Genomic DNA, 19,819 nt, shown 5'->3' with positions numbered 1-19,819 from the left:
CTTTTTACCAGTGAGGAAACCATTTTCTCCTTTCATTTTTAAAGCACTGCGCAGGCGAGCCTAAAGTGCTGCCTGATGAGTGTACTCCAGTGCTCTGAGCAACCCCACTGCAGTGTTCAGTCTTAGCAACCCGGAGGAGCTAGCCGGAGTGTGCCTCTGGGTACCAGCACTGACCTGGCCCTCTCTCTCCCTGAGAAGGTGCTGCAGGAGCTCGATCTCCGCCTCAGCTCTGGTCAGGTCCTTGGCTGCTTGCATGGCCTCTCTGCTGAACCTCTCTGCCTCCTGCAGCTCCTATGGACAGATCGAGAGAAGGGTGCTGCTGTCACAAAGGCTTATCTCCAGTCCTCCTTCCTCTCAGAGTGCTCCCCTGTCCCCATCCTATAACCAGCCTTTACAGATTTTAAAATACATACACAAAATAAACATTGAGAGTCAAAGGCTAGTGGAGCCTTGTCAGTTGCAGGCCAGCCTGGTTACAGGCTAGCCTAGTCTACATAACTAGTTCCAGGATAGACAGAGATACAGAGAGATCCTATCTCAAAAAAAAAAGAAAAAGATAAAGAAAAGGCAAACAAGCAAACAGCAGCAGAAGAGGAAGAGCAAGAGGAAGAAGAGGAGGAAGAGAAAGAAAGACACAGAAACTGAATGGAAAACCTTTAAATCTGGAATCCAAGCATGTATTTGGTAGCAACCTCTCCAAGGAGACTGCTGCCCTTTAATACTCATTTGATGGCTCCAAATACATTCTTGGGGGTTGTGAAAGAATATAACAACCGGGTTTTAAGAAAAGCAGACAGATTTGGTGAGGCAGAGTCAGACATATCTTTGTGAGTTCTAGGCCAGCCTAGTCTACAGAGTGAGTTTCAGGACAGCCAGGGCTACACAGAGAAACACTGTCCTGAAAAAGCAAAACAAACAGAAAAAAAGAACAGCAGACAGTGTCACAATAGTTTGTACCAAGGATCAGTAATGTATGCTTCTTTGAGACAGTGCTGATGAGCACATTCTGACCAATCTATGTACTGACCTCTGCTCGCTCCTGATTAATTCTCATAACTGTTCCATGCAGGGACTTGAGCTGGTCTTTGGCAATGGTGAGCTCGGCCGCAGCTAGTTTATCAGAAGCAGCCACAGCTTTCTTCAGACTCTTCAGTTCTTTATCTAAACCAAGAAACTGCTCCTGAGATTTGGCATCTTCACGCTTCTTCTAAAATAAGAGAATTGTAAATAAAAGAATCATTTAAAAGCAGTAAATTAAGATGTAAGCTCAAGAGAGCCAGGATCTGTTTCCTGTTATAGGCACATGTCTAGAATAGTACCTGATGCATACTAGGTGCTTCATAAATATTCACTGAATATTAACTTCACCAGAGATTTTTAAAAAAAGTTTTGTGTGTGTGTGTGTGTGTGTGCGCGTGTGTGTGTGTGCTCAAGCACACTCACACACCTGAGTGTGCATATACTCATGTGCATATGTAGAGGTAGGAGAGGGCATCATGTCCTTCCTGATCATTTCCCACTGAGTCCTTTGAGACAGAATCTTCCTTGGGGCATGTGTTTCCTCAGCTAGGCTGGAGCCAGCAAGTCCTAGAATCCTCCAGTGTCAGCGTCCCTCACAGCTTAGACTGCAGGTGTATGCATGATGCCAGTTTATTGTGTGGGTTGCTAGATTCAGAACTCTAGTCCTTGTGATTGTCAGCACTGCTCCTAACAGCTAAGTCATTTCTCCAGTTCCCCCCACACATAAGCCCTTTTAAATGTTTTACTTAGTTAGGAATGTTGGGCTGGAAAGATGGCTCAGAGGTTAAGAGCACTGATACTGTTCCAGAGGACCCACATTGGATTCCTAGAACCCACATGGTAGTTCACAACCTGTAACTCAAGTTCTTGGGAATCCTATCCCCTCTGTAAGACTTGGCAGGCACCAGGAACATATGTGACACACAGCATAGGCATAAACAAAACACCCTACACATAAAAATAAACAAATAAATAAAATCTACACAAACAACTTCCCAAACCAAACCTTCCTTCTTAGTAGCATACCAGATGAGCAAACCTTCAAAATAGCTGTATCAGGCCCTAGATATGTGATAGTGAAGACCTTGACATTTTTGAAGGTATCATGGACAAATCATGTAGGGTCTTTAATAGTGAAGGTTGGGAGACAAGGAGGGTCTGACTCCAACCATTTTCCTATTTTACAAAGGTAGGCTGATTGCTCTGTGGAATCAGGTCACATGTAGAATTGGGAAATCAGCAGTCGTCCAGGAGGGTGATGGCTAGACAAGAGTGGTAGAAGTCAACAAGACTTGGTGACTAAAGGTTCTTATGGGGTAGATCACTTGCTGAGACGGACAGGAGAGGGAGGAGGCCTTCCTTATAGGGAGATGGGACAATCTTACTGGTGCAGACTGACGACACTTGAGATGTGACAGTGAGACTAGCGATGTCACTGTGCTAGAGTGATGCTCTACCTCTCCCAGGGCATGCAGACTACAAGAAAGTAGGAATCTAAGTTTTGTCAGGACGTGGGACTGGAGAAAGACAAGGAACTTGAAGCTATATATTTATGGGTAAAAATAAGACTCAGTAATTGGCTGTGGACTTTGGGCTGGACAAGAAGGAAAGCAAAGACTGGAAAGCCAGAGGTCAGTGAACCAGAAGCTCAAGGAGGCTGGAAAAGTGGGGGCTAGGAAGACAGGCTGGGATTAGAGCAAGACGATGCGGTCTGTGGTTTCAGTACTGCAGGTGTGATTCAAGAGATGACACTGGGCAGGTAGAGATGGAGAAAATGCCATCAGAGAGACCAAGGTATTAGAGACATGAAGAGTGTAACAGTGATCCCCATGGATATACCCAAGTGGGCAGTGTTCCTACAGTGGTAAGACATCCTGGTATCATTGGTAACTATCACCTAAGTGACCCTGAGGCTGGGTCTCCTACTTCCGAGTCTTTTGTTTTCCTCTATTGTGATAGCTTCTGGTCCATGACTGAGTAACAAGTACCTGGCTGTGAAGTCCTGCTCAGCACTGTGTCGGCAACATAGACGGCTAAGTGTGGGTTCCACGTCTGACCCTGTCACCAGGAAGGACCTGGGAAACAGGTCCCTTGCCTTTCTAGGCTTCTCACCTTTTTCTCTAACTCCTGGAGTTGGGCCAGAATTCTTTCCTTCTCTTCATCTGCTTCCTGAAGCTGAAGGTCTGTAAGGCCTTGAATTTTTTCCATACTTTTTAGGTTCTCTTGCAAATAGTGAATTTCATTTTCTAATTGCTGGATTCTTGCATTATGTTGTCTTTTATCAAACTTAATCTGCAGGAAATAAAATTAAGAACTTTTTTCTTTTCTTGAGACAGGCTCTTGGTATACAGCCCAAGCTTTCAAGTTGTGATGCTTCCACCTGTATATCCTGAGTGCTGAGATTGCACGCTCATATGTGTGTGTGCATGTGTATGCATGTATATTATGTATATATACACACACACATAAACACACACATGTAAGCATATATGTAAGCACACATATAATCATAAACATATACATATTCATACATACATATGTACATATCTATATGTTTTAAGCAAAGTAAGAATGCTATGAAGCTATGATTTCCTTACTAGGGAATATAACAAGTTTTTATACTAAATAGTGACCAAAAATGTTTTTATCTTGTTCTAAGGATTTGAATGCTTGCTTAAATGTGAACATCAGAAGGATAAAAAAAAAACAAACAGATTCTGGTATAACACTATACTTTAGCAAATGTGGTATTATTTTTTTGCTCATTATAAAATATCTCTCATTTGCATTGTAAAAAGGGAACCACCGTTACAAACAGGCTTTGACATCAATAGCCATATTGAACCGTGAATGTGAGCCCTGAAATGTACTGAGTAAGAGTAGTAATAGGTGTGCTGATTCACAGGCTGCAAACATTTGCTGAAGGCCACCCTCTGCTGTCTGCCCTCTCTTACTCTGGCTTCAAGTGCTCTTTCGCAGGCCTGCCTGAACTCCTCTTGACCATTTGCCAGTTTCTCTTGCTGGAGAGCCATTTCTTCATGGAGTTTCCTCTCTCTAACTTGGGCTTCCTCTTTTTCCCACTGTGATCTCGCAAGAATTTCACTGAACTGTTTCTGTAGATCAGCAAGACTTTTCCCTAAGACATCTGAAGGATTATGGATTCTAAGGAGAAGAAACAAGAAGGTATAAATTTGATGCAAGCATGTTCATGCTAACATGTTTTAGGAGGAGAGAGCACTGTGTGAAGGGACTGGTATCAGTATAAACCGTTGTATCAAACCACTGCTGCCATTCTGAAGACACAGGCTAATAATAAATGCCCATAATGTTGACAATATCTTGTTTTGTACTGGTTCTCTGCCCAAAGTGCATACTGTGGCTCTTCTTTCTGATCACATACAAAGTTCTTTCAAGAGACTCTTAAATACCTTAATGTTACTATTATAATTATGCAATCTTGCATCCTAGCCTTTCAAAAACATCAGTCAGTGTTACAAAGCTCGAGGAGGACATGCTCACGGCTGCTCCCAGCCACAGCTCTGACACAGGAAGGCTCACACTAACTCGGGGGTCCTGCTTCTCCTTACCTCATTTCCCCAGCTCCTAGTTTCAACCTTTTCTTTAGTTCATCTACACGAGCTGCTACTTCCTCTGGATGAATCAGACCATCAACCACATGGTTAAGGTGATTCTGAAACTCTTTCAGCTGCTTCTTTAACAGGTTGTTGTCATCCTGTGTGTAGAGGTAAAATGGAACGGATACTTCTCAGCCAGCATATAAATTCATAACTAACAAATGCATAAACATATCTTGACTACAGAATGAAATCATATGATGTCTCTTTCAAATACAAAGAATTGCTAAACTGTCCCACAGTATAAAGAAAAATGTTTCTCTACCCAAAGCAATGAATAATTAATTCCCTTGTATGTCCCTAATACTCCCAGTGTGACTCTACTCCAAATCCAGTGCAGCACTTGAATTGCAATGGGGGACCTAAAATGACACATACATTTTTAAGGGCTTATGGCATCTAGAGGTCTCATCTGTAAACTGCCCCTCCATTACCCTGAGACAACAGATTGTCATCCCCAACTTAACAGTTTTTCAATTTTCAGAAGAAACTGTAAGAAGTCCCAGCTCCTGGACAAACAGGCCATCAGGGTAACAACAAACTCTACAGTGCACCGAGATGCCATATTCTTTACATTCTGTCTTGTGTTTTTGTATACCATCATGTTTCTGACACATCACATCAGAGAGTCAAGATTTTATAAAATAAATTTTGTGTTAAGGTAACTTTTCCTTATACTAAGTGTGAAGGAGATTCCCACACACAGTGTGGGTTCCCTTTCAGACCCCAATTAAGCCACAGCAAAACACCCATTTTCACAGAGAGCCTTTACTAAGTGGGGGAAAGTGGCTGCTTTCTGACACAGGAAGAAAAATAGCAGCAAATGACTTTGCAGGTGTTCTTTTTAAGTAGAGAAAAGGAAGTGGTCTGTGTTAGAATGGGCTCCAATGCAGTAGTATATTTTAATTGGGCATATTAGTTAGGTGACCGAAAGGGGGCTTTTAAGAGTTTCTCGTTTCTTTCTTTTTTAAATGTATGTAAATGTTCTACGTGCATGTATGCCTGCATGCCACAGAGGGCATCTTATCCCAGTATGGATGGTGGTTGCGAGCCACCATGTGGTTGCTGGAAACTGAATGCACTGGCTGCTCTTCATTTCTCTAGCCCTCAAAGGGGGCTTTTAACTGCTGGACTTCAAAACTTCGATAGCTGGACCTTGGTAGTCAGTCTTAGGAGGAGGAAGTGACCAAATAAGGGAATAAACCTTGGTAGCTAGCCTTAGGAATGTAAGCTAATATTTTTTTTAGCAAGGCAGAAGGAATGGGGGAGAAGGACAAGGTCTGCCAGAATCATTTGGCCAAGCTCATGTTGGCCACAGTCCCTTCAAAATGCATTTATAATTAGCATATTAAAGATAAGCTACAGTGTCATCTGAAGGTTAGGTATAGTAAGTGCATTTGAGACATGTTATTTTCAGCTTACAGTGAGTTTGTCAGGGAATAACCCCATCATAAATTAAAGGACGTCTGTACTGCCTAGTCCTGGCCATAGGTGATCTCACTCAAGGCCAGTCAACCCACTAATTAGCTAGAAAAATAGGTTCTTACTATCTTCATAATTTGAAACAAGATATAGTACATGTAAAGTCTGTATAAGAGTTGGACCTAAAAGAACACATCAACTCAGGACTGTGGTTCAGACTGTGCCAAATACACACAGAGAATTAGTGAAGAGAAAGAGCCACTGAGCCACTAAAAGACTGATCAAATGACTTTGGTTCTTAGCAAGTTTTGTATTAACAGTTTCCCTAGATTGCAACACTCCATCCTTCAGGCAATTTCCTTAAGCAGGATGGTAAAGAATTCAAAATAGCTTCAGGAAGTACCTGAAACTGAACAGATTCCTTAGGCCCTTCTCTGTCAGAGAGAGCAGAGCTAAGCTGCAAAGATGTCTCTTTTGCCTGGGAGAGGTTTAGACCACCTAAGTCACCTGGAAAAAGCTGCCTGCAGGTTCTTAGCTTTTGTGACCTGTCACCTGTGCTAGGGTAGGCTTTAGTGATGCAGCTGTCTTTAAGTCATTTCTGCTATTAAGCAAACGCTCAACCATATTCCTGTAAGTAGCCCCAATATACAACACATTGGTTCATTGAGTTGGACTTTGGTGGTATCCATACTTTGGTCTGTCGCCTCATTCCTATCTAGGGTGAGTAGACACGTGCTGTGCCAGGACGAGTATTCTCTTTCTTATGCTAGCATGAGTTCATTTAACAAGCTGACTTTTGATAAAGGCAAGAGTAAGTGTAAGTTGTACCCTACATCAGAAGGCCAAAAGGCCAAGTAGGATCTAGTTCTAACTAAGGCAGATCGTGGTAAAGACCACGTTTGGAAAGTTGACTTCATTTATACTTTAGACAAAGGCACCAATGAAGACTTGATTTTAGCTCTTTTCAGTAAAAGTTGCACAGTAAGTATTTCTAGGTGAAAATATATTGGGCTTTTTCTTTCCTTTTTTGAGACAGGGTCTCACTATGTAGTCCTATTGTCCTGGAACTTACTATATAGACCAGGCTGGCCTCGAACTAACAGAGATCCATCTGCTTTAGGCTTCAGAGTGCTGAATTAAAGGCAGGAGCCACTGCTCCCAATTTGAATTTTTCTTTAAAATATTTAAAATAAAAAGGTAAACTAAAATGAGACAATGTTAATTACTGAGTAAATCAGACAATGGTCCAAAAAGATTATTCTGGTTTTATAATCATTTAAAAATTTCATAGTAAAAATAAAAATTAATAATCCACTAAGATTCCACACATATAGGGATCTATATAATCCCACAAAAAAGTTGAAAACCGATTACATTCTTAATAGCTGAAAAGGCTGTGAGAACTGCTTATAATTAAGAAATCTTTATAAAAAAAAAAGAAAGAAAGAAAGAAAAAGAAAAGGTCAGGTGTGGTGACACACACCTTTAATCCCAGCACTTAGGATAGGTGTTCCAAAGAAACTGCACTCAGAGGTCATTTTTACCGAGTAACTCAAGCTGCCTAGGACATGTCAGAGTGGCTGATAAATGCCAGGGTAATGCCATCACTGTCTTTGGGTGTTCCATGAGCACAGATCTTTACCTGCAGCTGCTTAAGCTGTGTACGGAGCTCATTGTTCTCCTGTTGTTTCTCTTCTGAGGACTGTGCTTTGCCCAGGGCATCTCTGAGGGATTGTCTTTCCTTCTCCAGTTCTGTTTGAAGCATGGATTGTTCTAGCTATTGTCAGAGGAAGCAATAATATCAAAATGCAGAACAGTTATAGTTTACATTCCAAAACAGCAAATACATATTCATATGTACTTTGTGCACTGCTATAGTTCTAAATTTATAATCTGAAACTTAAAAACCCAAGATCATTTTTCCACATGCCCTTCTGACTACTAATACTTAATAAGAAATGCATAGCAGAATTAGCTAAGTCTAGAATCCCATTAGAGTCTTTAGGGTAGTCCCCAGAACTCACCTTTAACAGTAAACTGTGGTCCTCAAATACTTGCATCAAAAATTTACCTATCTATTTAAAATAAGGGGGCTAGAGAGATGATTCAGCGGTGAAGAACACCAGTTGCTCTTCCAGAGGTCCTGGTTCAATTTCCAGAACCCACATGGTGGCTCACATCAATCTATAACCCCAGGAGAAGGGGATTAGACACCTGCTGGCTTCCGCAGGTTACAGAAAAAAAGCACGTGGTACATAGACATACTTGCAGGCAATGCTCATACACATATTTTTGGAACATGCAGATGAAGTTTGGCAAAGTGGTACATTCTGTAATCCCAGCACTTGGGAGGCTGAAGCAGAGTGAGAAGTTGGCCTGGGCTACTAAATGACACCTGATCACAAAGATAAAGAAAGAGAAAGAGAAAGACAAGAGTGAAAGATAGGGAGAGAGGGAAGGAAGGAAGGAAGGAAGGAAGGAAGGAAGGAAAGAGAAGGAAAGGAAGAAAGAAGGAAAGCAGGAGACAGAGAAGAAGGAAAAAACAACAAAATAAAGCAAAATAGCAAATGACCAGTCTCCGAATCAGATTTGACAGGTCAGAATATCTACGGAATCTGCATCTAACAAGTTTCACAAATGGTTTCATATAACTAAAGTGTAACAGGAGACCAGATCCTTAATGTTCTATACTTCTTATGTGGTCCGAAGCCCAATCCTGGTACTTAAGGGTAGAGTACTTATTTCAATATCAACTGAACATCAAGGTTCTTATAACATTTCTGCCAAGACTTACCTAAAATAAAAGTCAAGTGTTAGGTTGGAACCCCTGTTCACCATCCCCCCTTGCACAAGCTGGGAAATACCATCTGCCCTTGCTCCTCTAGCCCCACTCACAGAGAGAAACCTCAGAGCTAACATGTCATCACTTCTTGTTTCTCTGTTTCTGGCAACCCACTCAAGGGGCTCCGTGTTTGACCATGTATGGACACCATTCCAGCTCCTAGTTGGCACATCATCACTCCTTCACTAAGTTCTATAAAACCCTCTTGCTTCAGCCTAGATGAATGATTTCACTGACCTCTACCTGTGAGATCAGTGAACCCACCTGAGAGCTGAATCCTAATAAAATTGCCTTTATCTACTTTTAGTATGATCTAATCTGGCCTATAACTGTGTCACTGAGGGAGAGAAAAAGCCTATCACCAAGTACAAAGGCAGCAGCATTCAAACTAGTTTGGGCAGACTACCCCGCCCCAAAAAGAGTTCATTCTAAAGAGATGGCATTTAGAAATTTTATTTACTGCTAATAAAAACATAATTCCCCCATACTGCTGCTTTTTGTCACTCTGATCCTGCCAAGGGTTTTATAAAACTTGATGTTCTTGAAAAACACAATACTGATACTTGGTAAGATAATGATCTCTGGTAAGAAAAGAACATAATACTAATCACTACAGTACAAACCTATTCTTGGTCCTTTCCTAACCACACAGATACTCTAGAGCATATGCCTTTATATTTTATTATTTTATTACATTTGTTGTTTATTACATTTTATTATTTTATCATGTCTGTGTTGCTGGCATAGATGTCTATGTGCCTGCAGAGGCCAGAAGAAGACATCGAATCCCCTGGAACTGAGTTTTGATGGTTGTGAGCCACCACATGGGTGCTGGTACCCAACCTGGGTCCTCAGGGAGAGAAGTCAGCTGCTCCTAACTGCTGAGCCATCTAACTGATGAAGTACCAGCTATGGCGCCCACCTCCACCCTTCCCATTTAACTTTTACCTTCTTTCTGCACTTTGTTTGCCCTGAGGTATGAAGATCTTATAACACACTGCCCTCTCTAACCCTCTGTCAAGGTCACCCACCTTCCTTCTCTATCCCTTCCATTCCCACTTGCCACCATGCCACAATGAGGGGTCCTTTCTAAAGGTGGTTATTCACAACTGGCTCTTTCAAAATGTGTTCTCCCCTGCCCCCCTCTCTCACCTGTTTGACTTGCTGGACTACCAACTCCTCCAGACAGATCCTCAAAGGCCAATACTTATTGGGTAGATATTATTTTCTCTAATTTATAAATATAATAAACGAGTGGATCTTTCAACCAATCATAAAAGGAAACAGGAAACTAAAATCTAAAGTCAATTTAAATAGAAGCTTTTAGAGCTAGGACTTATCAACTCCTAACTACCAAGGCTTTTGTGCCCATTGTCTCCTTTATCTCAGCATCTGCTATCTAGTAAAGGATAATGCTGGGGTACATGGAGCCATTTTTAACTCAGGGCTACTGTTTGAATTTAGACCATCAGACTCCCAAAAGATGCTCTTTCATATGTTCCACCAATTCATATCCAATATATTATAAATATATAATGTTAAGACTATGGGAGGTATGGTGGCTCATGCCTTTAACTCCAGCACTACAAAGCTGAGACAGGATGTTTTCCATAAATTCTAGGCCAGCCTGGGCTACATTATATAGTGAGATGCTATCTCAAAGAGGGACAGACAGCACAGGCTGCTTAGTTTATATTTGGCATATGTTCCTACTTACCTGAGTATGCCTTATGAGTTTTTCCAACTCTTGCTTGAGCTGGCTGGTTTCAGCATCTTTTAGTTTTAGCTGAGTCTCTAGCTCAGTTTCATAGGCGCTGAGATCTCCCTGGGCTTGCTGTAGGGATGCATTCACCTCATGCTGTTCCTGGAGGGCACTTTCTAGCTCTGCAAGTTCCTGCAAAGATTCATTATGTTTAAGTGCAGCATCCTGAGTGTTGCATAAGCATCTGCAAGCCATTGTAACCAACCTGAGCATCCAATGCTGGCCAACTACCACTGCCCAGCACAGAAAGACTTTATGAACAGGATGGAGGGTCATGCTGGTATATCCAAGTTGAAATACAAACTCTCCTAAATGTCACCTGAAAATTCACAAAGTTACCAACACATCTCTGTGACACTGTAGTCTGAAAGTATATGAAGAAGACAGGAGTGGGAAAATATATACAAAGAGAGAGAGAGAGAGATGAAGTGTAAGTAAGGCCTGTCCTTCCCTGGACTTCGTGTTTTTATATTCACTGTTTCATCTGATGGTTATAATAGCTCTGAGTGGGAACTTAAAGTTCACAGGTAATTTGCTGGAGAATTGTCTCAGGGATCTCAGTGCTGTGCAACTAGAAAAGGGAGGTGAGTACCGGACCCAGATCTCTGACGACAAAGCCCACATTTTTCTGACTAAACCATAGTGTGTTTCCTTAACAAAAGAACAAGAAACCACTGGCATTCTAAAGATGGCAGTCACTAGACTGACGCCCAACAACAATCTAGTGTTAGTCACTGAGAAAGACAAACACTCTCAAAGCTAAACTTTCACACTGACACACCTTCAAGTGTTCATATACAATTTCTACCTACTTATTTAGATATGAAAGAATCAGTTCAAACTACTCTGAATAAACACAAAGATCCTGGATAACTTCTACCTAGTTTTTTTTCAAGGACTAGTTGGCACTATATATATATGTATTTATATGTACTTAATAAAAGATTGAAGACATTATATGTATTTAATAAAGAATTGACATCTAAAATATAAAGAACTTGCAAGTCATTAACAAAAGAAAGATGATCCAAAAAAAAAAAAAAAATGGTGAATGAATTCTATGAATAGGAATCCACTAGGCTGAAAAAATCTGAACCATAAATAACAAATGAAGGGTGTGTAACCTCTCCAATGTCTGGAGAAAATAAAGCTAAAACAAGACACTATTTTATATTGAACACAGAAGTACAAAGTACAATAGCACAGAGAAACCATCAGGAAGAAACACAGAAGGAAGAGCAATCCAGTTATACCAGCCTAAATCTTATGTATGTACACACACTCACACTTGCACACATGTGAACACATACACACCTGCACCATGCACATACACTCCCATGCACCCATGTACACACACACACACACACACACACCACTATAAAAGACATCGTGGGGATACTTGTAACAATCTGATGGTGGCTAATGGATGGAAGAGCCTGGGAGGAATCCTTAGCTGTCCTGGTGTGAGAATGGCATTCACTGCAGTAGCACTGATGGAAGGTAATGTCTGAGACTTTCTGAGCAGGAACAAAGGGATATGCTTCTAGATCTAAGCTAAAATACGTATCAACCTAAGGAGGCTCAGAGGCTCTTTCCCACTCTTTCAAAATTCTTGCAAATGGGAGGAAGACACCTTTTAAAATTCAGCAGATTGACCAACATGAAAATGATAAACAATTCCATTTCCTGCTGGTGTGGTGAACTCAGGCAGGAGAGTCACATGTTCAAGGCCAGCCTGAGCTACACAGTAAGATTTTATCTGAAAAGGGTCATTAAAACAACACGGGGAAATCCTCAAAGCAATGAAGATGGGCAACAAATTAAAGGTGTAACTTAACTCATGTCTATCAGCTGTGAATGATATCAGTTATCAAGTAATAACAGTAATGTGAGCCATGTTATTCCTGTAATTTTGCTGCATAAACCAAACATAAACATGTGATACAGCATTTTGGATAGATAAGATACATTTGCATAGCCTTCAAATATTTGGTAACCTGTTTTCTAACTGAATTTGGACACCATTTACTTCTGAGGCTCAAACAAGCAGAAAAACAAATCATACCTTCCTCATATTTTCTGCATCCATGGCAACTATTTCAAGTTCGTCCTTCTCCTGCTTGACTTCTGTCAGTCTCTGCAGCAATGCCTCTTTCTCATCCTGTAGCTTCCTGCACTCATTCTGGGCCTGAGTTGCCTGGCTTTTGATGGTCCCCAGGTACTCTTGCAACCCACTGATGACACCTTCTAAATCCTTCTTCAGAGCTTCATTTGCTGCTATCTGGCCTATACACGACGAAAACAGAGGAGTAATATGTATTTTAGAAGCATTTTGTCTCCTTAGTGATTGTTTATTAACTCACAGTGAAAGTTTAAGTTTCTTATCATATCTAATCTTTGAAGATAATTTATTTCCTATAATACAGGAATATCGTATAAGTATTCATAAATAAGACAAACATATTAGTGACAAGTATTTACAGAATGCCTGAATAATGCTGTAAAAATTTAATTTTTTCTAAAATAATAAAAGGCATTGTCGGGTGGTGGTGCGACCCACATTTGATCCCAGCACTTGGGAGGCAGAGTAAATTGGATCTCTGTGAGTTTGAGACCAACCTGGGCAACAGAGTAAGTTCCAGGATAGCTAAGGATACACAGAGAAACCCTGTCTCAAAAAACAAAAACAAGAAACCAACAATAAATAAATAAAGTATAATAAAAAGGTAGAATAAAATTATGAGTTTTTCCTGAATATACAGTACAAGACCACTCAATATATAAGACTAACACAATCTCAGACTGGCAGTATAAATATATACCCTGAAGGGTAAAAAGGTATCATGGGGCTGGAGAGATGGCACATCAGTTAAGAGTAACTGGTTTCTTGTCACGGAGGTTCACAATTGTCTGTAACTTCAGTTCCAGGGGCTCCAATGTTCTCTTATGGATTCTGTGGGCATAGCATGCACATGGTATACACAGACATACATCGGGCATAACACACAAACACATACATTTTCTATTAAGTAATTAAGAAGTGTATGCTGACACATGCTACTTTGCAGGATACTTTATGAAAACTTAAAAACCTCTCTCAACAACTGATTATCAAGGCAGAAACAAGTTGAAGGTGACACAGATGACAATCAGGGGATGGAACCTTTCCTTACCCTGAGCTCAGGCTCTCCTTACTGCACCTGATTTACTGCTCCCTCTTCCTCTACTCTGAGAATGCTATTTAAATTTGTCTTCTTTCTATACACCTTCTATAACTAGACAATAAGTTTCCTAATGGCAATGGGCCCCCGAAAGGATTTTATGCCACGGAAGACAACCAATGGCCAAGCTTTTCCTGATCAGACTGACTTCTTGCCTACTTAAGCCTGATTCACTGATCATCAATGTAACAAACCATAATAATACAAAATATTTTAAATTTTATTAAACATTGTGGATATTATATATTCAACCAAATTTCTCTATCAAACACTAGTAGTAAGAGCTGGACTATATCTGGCCAAATCTTGGATTGTCCACACAAGCATCTTCTACTTACACGGAAGCTATTCACCCTAAATCACACTTAAGATCTCACCATCAGTGAGCTGCTGTTCAAGGTCCTTGATCTCTTCAGTCTCTTTAGCAATTCTACAGAGTATCTCATCCAGGCGGCTTTCAAGTTGTGTGTACTGCTTGTTCATAATGTCAAGCTGCTGTTCTTTACCCCTCTTCTGGGCTTTCATATGGGACTGAATTTCAGGGGAAAAAATAATCAGTACAATCCAAATTTTAAAATCCTTTGTAAATAATGCCCCTTAGCAACACTTTAAAAACCAGTATTGAAAATAAAATGTGACAATTTCATCTGCTCTGAGTTAGGCCCTTTAGCATTTTCATATAAATGATTCTTGTTTAACCCTAGGGTGATCTGAGATGAGATGAGAACAGAGCTGGTCAGGGAGTACTGATAAGCCATTTTCCAAGGACACAATATAGAAATTCCAGTGTCATATGCATAGCATTCAAATATGTCTCTTCTTAAAAAAGGTTTTCAGAACAGTGGTTATACTGACAGTATATGACAGTTATGAGACAGGGAACACCCAAAGGTATATTCCAAACTATAAATAAACATTATATTTTTGAACAAGGACTCTAAGAGATTTTAGTTATTGGTTTTTAAAATTTACAAAAATTTTAGGTTGGAAGTTTTATAGCAAAAAACTAAAGTCTTTTTAATTTAAAAATATGTGTTTAAATGTATTTTTAAAAGGTTTCTTGAAGATGCTTGGGGAAAATGGAGACTTCTGATGAGTAAACATACAGGATTCGAGTTTATTTTCTATCTCCTATTCAAACCTTTTGGTTTTAGATATAATTACCTGGGAATGGAGAGGGAGCTCAAAGACTATGTATGCCATCGAGTATTCAGTTGTAGGCCGTGGGAGGCATACCCTTACACTATTCACACTCTGGGTGAAGACTCCTCAGAGGCCCACACACCCTCTATTCCTGCACCTGACAGTTTTGGCCTTATGGAGCCACTGCTGACTGATGAAATGCATCATCCCCCTCAGGCGTGCTGGAGCAAACAGAACCATTGATCTAGACTAACCCTTCGACTCCACAAATGCAAGTCCGAATCTCAAATCAATCAAATGTCTTGACTGGTCTCCCTGGGTCAGTTCATTTGGAGACACAATAATTCCCGAGAGAAATTTGCCTTCCTACTCATTCTACCCTCACCCTCAAGACTCCCAAGACTCCAACCTCATCCAAGAGGATCAGAAGAACAGAACAATAACTGAGGGAGAAGTCATTAGGAGAGCAGTAATTGCTAGGGTTTTCAAGCCTAAGACATGTTAGCTTCTACAAGAAAGTGCTTAGTTTGAGAGGCCCCCTCCTCTCAAATGGAGAGCAAATGAAGGCCACAGCACCTTCAATGCCAGCTTTTATTTTACTACTGTTAGCTTAGACGGGATGTTCGAATCACCTTTCCCCACTCCCCAAATACCCATCTTTCCTATGATACTTAGTTACTGTAGGCAAGAGTTTATATCCTAAAAGCACACCAAGCACTTTTGTGGTTCAAGAATGAACAAAAATCCTACTTAAAATTCACCGTTGAAAGTGCACTGTAACCTCTACATGCAGGGCAAGCATGCGGTTCAAAAGATGCCAATGCTATGCATTAAACACGCGGTGCCACAGCTGAGCCTGCGGTTTTTCCACAGCTCACAAAAGAGTTTCTGTAAAAACAGGAACTTACAGATCTGACTCCTCCTCCTTCCAAGCCCTTTCTTTATACAAAGAGGAATAACCATACCTTAACTCTGAATCTTTCCTGTTACAACTGAGCCTTGGAGAACAAAAGCAGTGTGCAGACAGCTTTCTAAGTTTGTCTTCAAATTCATGTGCACTTGCCTCTCTGACAGCCACATCTTTGCAAGCGCCCCAGTGCTCAAGTAACTTCCCAGCGCCTCAAACCACGGTCCTAGTCAAGTGTGAGTGGCAGCAAGATAGTCCAGTCACCAGCAGTCTGGTGGACAGGCCCCGCCCCCAACTTTAAATCAAAACACAGGAAGCTCCCGAGGGCCAATCACGCCCAAAGGCTGAAAGATCACTAGGCTAATTCCCTCTAGGAAAGCAGGACAGCTCTTTATTGTGTTTGCCTGAGATAATTGTTCGTCTAGCTGAGAAAACTTGGTGACTAAAACGGGATTCGATTTTTAAATGCCATTTTCCCTTGTGAAACCTAATAAAATGTTCACGTATTAAAAAAAATCACTAGGCCTGGTTCTGAGCTAAGATTTTATTTTTTTTAATTTTATTTTTGGATTTTTAAAATCTTTTTGTAAAGAGGGTTGTTGTAATAGCTTAAGCAAGGGCTCCATCCTTTCCTAAAAATGCTGAGGGTCAAGTAATTTAGTTTTCCTAAGTCACATTTCTACCCTCTACAAGTGGAAAACTTGAGAATTGTGTTGTGGTGTCAGGACTAGAGCTTAGTCAGTGTGTCTCACTCCTACCTGAGCAGATGCATTCTAGCACCCCTCAAGACTACACAGAGAAACCCTGTTTTGAGGCACATCCCTCAAACAAGAAACAAAAACAACAGAGGAAGGTGATGGTACACACCTTTAAAACCAGCACTGGAGAAGCAGAGGCAGCTGGATCTGAGTTCCAGGATAGCCAAAGCTACACAAAGAAACCTGGTCTCAAAAAAACCAAACCACCACCAACAAAAAAAAAAATTAAGAAAGAAAATGTCTCTTTAGCCCTTTCCTCTATGTGACAGTGCACAGAAATACAGTGAAAATTAAATTCCCCTCATGCCTAGAATGCCATGGTCATTTGCTGAAGCAAACAATCCAGGCTTTCATCTGGCTTAGGACCATCAGGCTGTCTGTTCTTGCCTTGTGGAGGATGTAGTGTTCTGTTGTTATTGTTATGGCAACTCTTTCATAGAGGAAGACTTAATATGTAAGTATCACACAGTAAGATACTGCTGGCTGTTATGCATTACATTATTTTTACATCTTTGATTTTTGACATCTGACAAAAATTCCTGAAAATAATCGAGACTTTCAGGGCTGGAGAGATGGGCACATAAGCATGAAAGTTAAATTTGGATGCCCAGGTCTCCTGTAAAGCAGGCACAGAACAAGGTAACCCCAGTGGGGGGTTAGGAGGAGGGGAGAGAAGCCAATCTCTGAAGCTCATTGGCTGGCAAACCTAGCCGAATGAGTTATCTCCAGATTCAGTAAGAGAGCCTGTCCCAAAGAGTGAATGAACGAACGAATTAATTAATATACAAACAGAAAACAAGTGAGGACACTGACCTCTGCCCTCCACATACACACAATGCTGTGTGCACACACAAATGCACACTACCTATGCATGCACACACAAATAATACTTTCAGCATGAATACTAAGGCTTAGGCTTCTTTTTTGGAAAATATTTTATACCTATGACAATTAGTTTATTCTTATCAGAATTACATGGCTTTTATTTATAGGTATGTACATACATACATACAAAACTGATATGTTTAAAGAGAAATCTGACAAATACTTAAAGCATTTCTAGTGCACTGTCCTTATCACATTAAATTCTGATTCCAGTTAATCCAGAGATCCTAATTGTTTTTATTATAACTTTACAATCCCAACTGCAACAGTAAAATATGAAGGAAATGGTTTTACCTTATTTCAGAACAGTGGCTAAAATAGACATTATTAGTAAGATTTACTAGGGTGTTGACTGACAGAAAGAAACAAGAGTCTGACCCTATCATTCAGTCATCTTGATTTCAAACACAGGATGGAAAACTCCAGAGAAATATTTTATTTTTAAGGACAAAATAAATAGAAACAGCAAACAACGTTTGTGGATTATCTACATGAAAACTTAGAGATACTGAAGTCCCCTGACCCTGACCCTGATTCAGCACTGTCTTTAAGGAGAGGAATTTACAGGGCACCTTGGAGAAAATTTCTCTTGCTCTAGAATACAAAATTCAACCACTGCCCCCAAACAGTGTGCCATGTAGCCTTCATTTATTGAACACCAATTTGTTCCAGACTAGGTGGTTTCATTTTGGACATAAATGCTTGATATGAATATATTCATACATTAAGATATATTTCTATCTAATTATATGTATATATATATATACCAATAATATGTGAATATATATACATATATATCTTACTTAAATCTCTATAGCAAATGAAGAATTATGGAAAAGATTCTGCCATTAAAAATGGTAAGGCATATACTATCTACACACAAATACAAAGTAATAGTCTCTGTGGAACACGTCGAGAATTCCCATTTTACTCACATGCTTTGGGTCTTTGGAATCCAGGCTATCTGTGGCTAGCTGCACACTGTTGATCTCTTCATGCTTCTTGGCAATTTCTTTTCTTTGTTTTTCCATCTGCATTTCTAGATCCAGAGCCTCCTGGCGTAATTTGTTTAGATGTTGTAGTCTAACACTTAACTGCTTCAGAAGAAGGTCTTTCTCTGCTTCTGAAATCTAATTCTCCCCATCCCCCCAGCACATAATTAACAAAGGAGGGCCCAACATTTTATGAAACTAACATCTTTAACTTCAAAATTACTGTTACAGAAGACAAAATAAAGAGATGTGGGAACTATCTAGTGTTGTGGTTTGAATGAAATAGTTTCCACATGCTCATACATTTGAATATAGCAACTTCCAGACCATCCTGGGCTACATGAGACCCTATGTCAAAAAAAAAAAAAAACCCAAAATATATTTTTTAAAAATTAACCTATGCAGACACAACATGGATTTAAACTACCTATTTGTTCATGAAACACTTTGGTAATTGCTGAAAGTAGTTTTTGTCATACACACACACACACACACACACACACACAGCCCTGCCCCCACCACATACACACCACTACTACTTTGTGTTTGGCAATATCCATGCCATAGCAGACATGTTCTTTAGTTCTTAAGTCCCAGGTAAAGAGTCTTGGAAGAGACGAGTCAGGAAGCAACACAGTACAGGAGACCAAACACATATTCTTGTGTAACTTTTTAAAATTTATTTTTCTTCTTTTAATTATGTGAATTTGTGCATATGAAGGTGAATGCCTGTTCAGGGAAGAAGGGTTGTGTTCCTTGGAGCTGGAGTTACAGGTAGTGGTAAGCTGCCTAATGTGGGTGTCAAAAGCCAAACTCTGGTCCTCTGGAAGAACAGTAACTGCTCTTACCAACTAACCCATCTCTCAGCCCCTTTTGTGTTAACTGTAAGTGATATATTATTTATTTGTTTGTTTGTTTTGGGGTTTTTTTTGACACAGGGTTTCTCAAGGCAATGTTTCTCTGTGTAGCCCTGGCTGTCCTGGAGCTCACTCTGTAGACCAGGCTGGCCTCAAACTCAGAGATCTGCCTGCTTGGCATGTGCCATCACACCTAAATTTTTAAGTAACTTGTTTCTATATATTTTATGAAATGTTAGCAGGATATCATCATGAATGAAATACTGAAACCATATTCTACTCTAAAATAACCCAACAATTAATTTCTAAATGATTTATATGACTAGATATAATTGGCTGGTCTGGCCTCAAACTCAAGAGATCCTCCTGCCTCTT

General features: G+C 40.2%; 1 protein-coding gene across 1 annotated transcript in view; it reads right to left on the bottom strand.

The window, feature by feature from the left end:
* The window catches only part of CNTRL (centriolin), a gene marked incomplete at its 5' end in the record, with an annotated part of 65,540 nt that overhangs the window by 29,930 nt on the left and 15,791 nt on the right, over window positions 1–19,819 (bottom strand). Inside the window, 10 exons of the mRNA XM_080927439.1 lie at window positions 175–291; window positions 1,028–1,207; window positions 3,133–3,312; window positions 3,975–4,182; window positions 4,608–4,753; window positions 7,720–7,854; window positions 10,637–10,813; window positions 12,747–12,967; window positions 14,280–14,433; window positions 18,531–18,725. Of these exons, the coding sequence (XP_080783565.1) occupies window positions 175–291; window positions 1,028–1,207; window positions 3,133–3,312; window positions 3,975–4,182; window positions 4,608–4,753; window positions 7,720–7,854; window positions 10,637–10,813; window positions 12,747–12,967; window positions 14,280–14,433; window positions 18,531–18,725 (1,713 nt within the window). The remainder of the gene's footprint in view (window positions 1–174; window positions 292–1,027; window positions 1,208–3,132; window positions 3,313–3,974; window positions 4,183–4,607; window positions 4,754–7,719; window positions 7,855–10,636; window positions 10,814–12,746; window positions 12,968–14,279; window positions 14,434–18,530; window positions 18,726–19,819) is intronic.

Source organism: Micromys minutus (genome assembly GCF_963924665.1).
Source record: "Micromys minutus genome assembly, chromosome: 13".
Lineage (NCBI taxonomy): Eukaryota > Metazoa > Chordata > Mammalia > Rodentia > Muridae > Micromys > Micromys minutus.
Note: the sequence above shows the minus strand (reverse complement) of the source record. Positions and strands in the feature narration are given on the sequence as shown.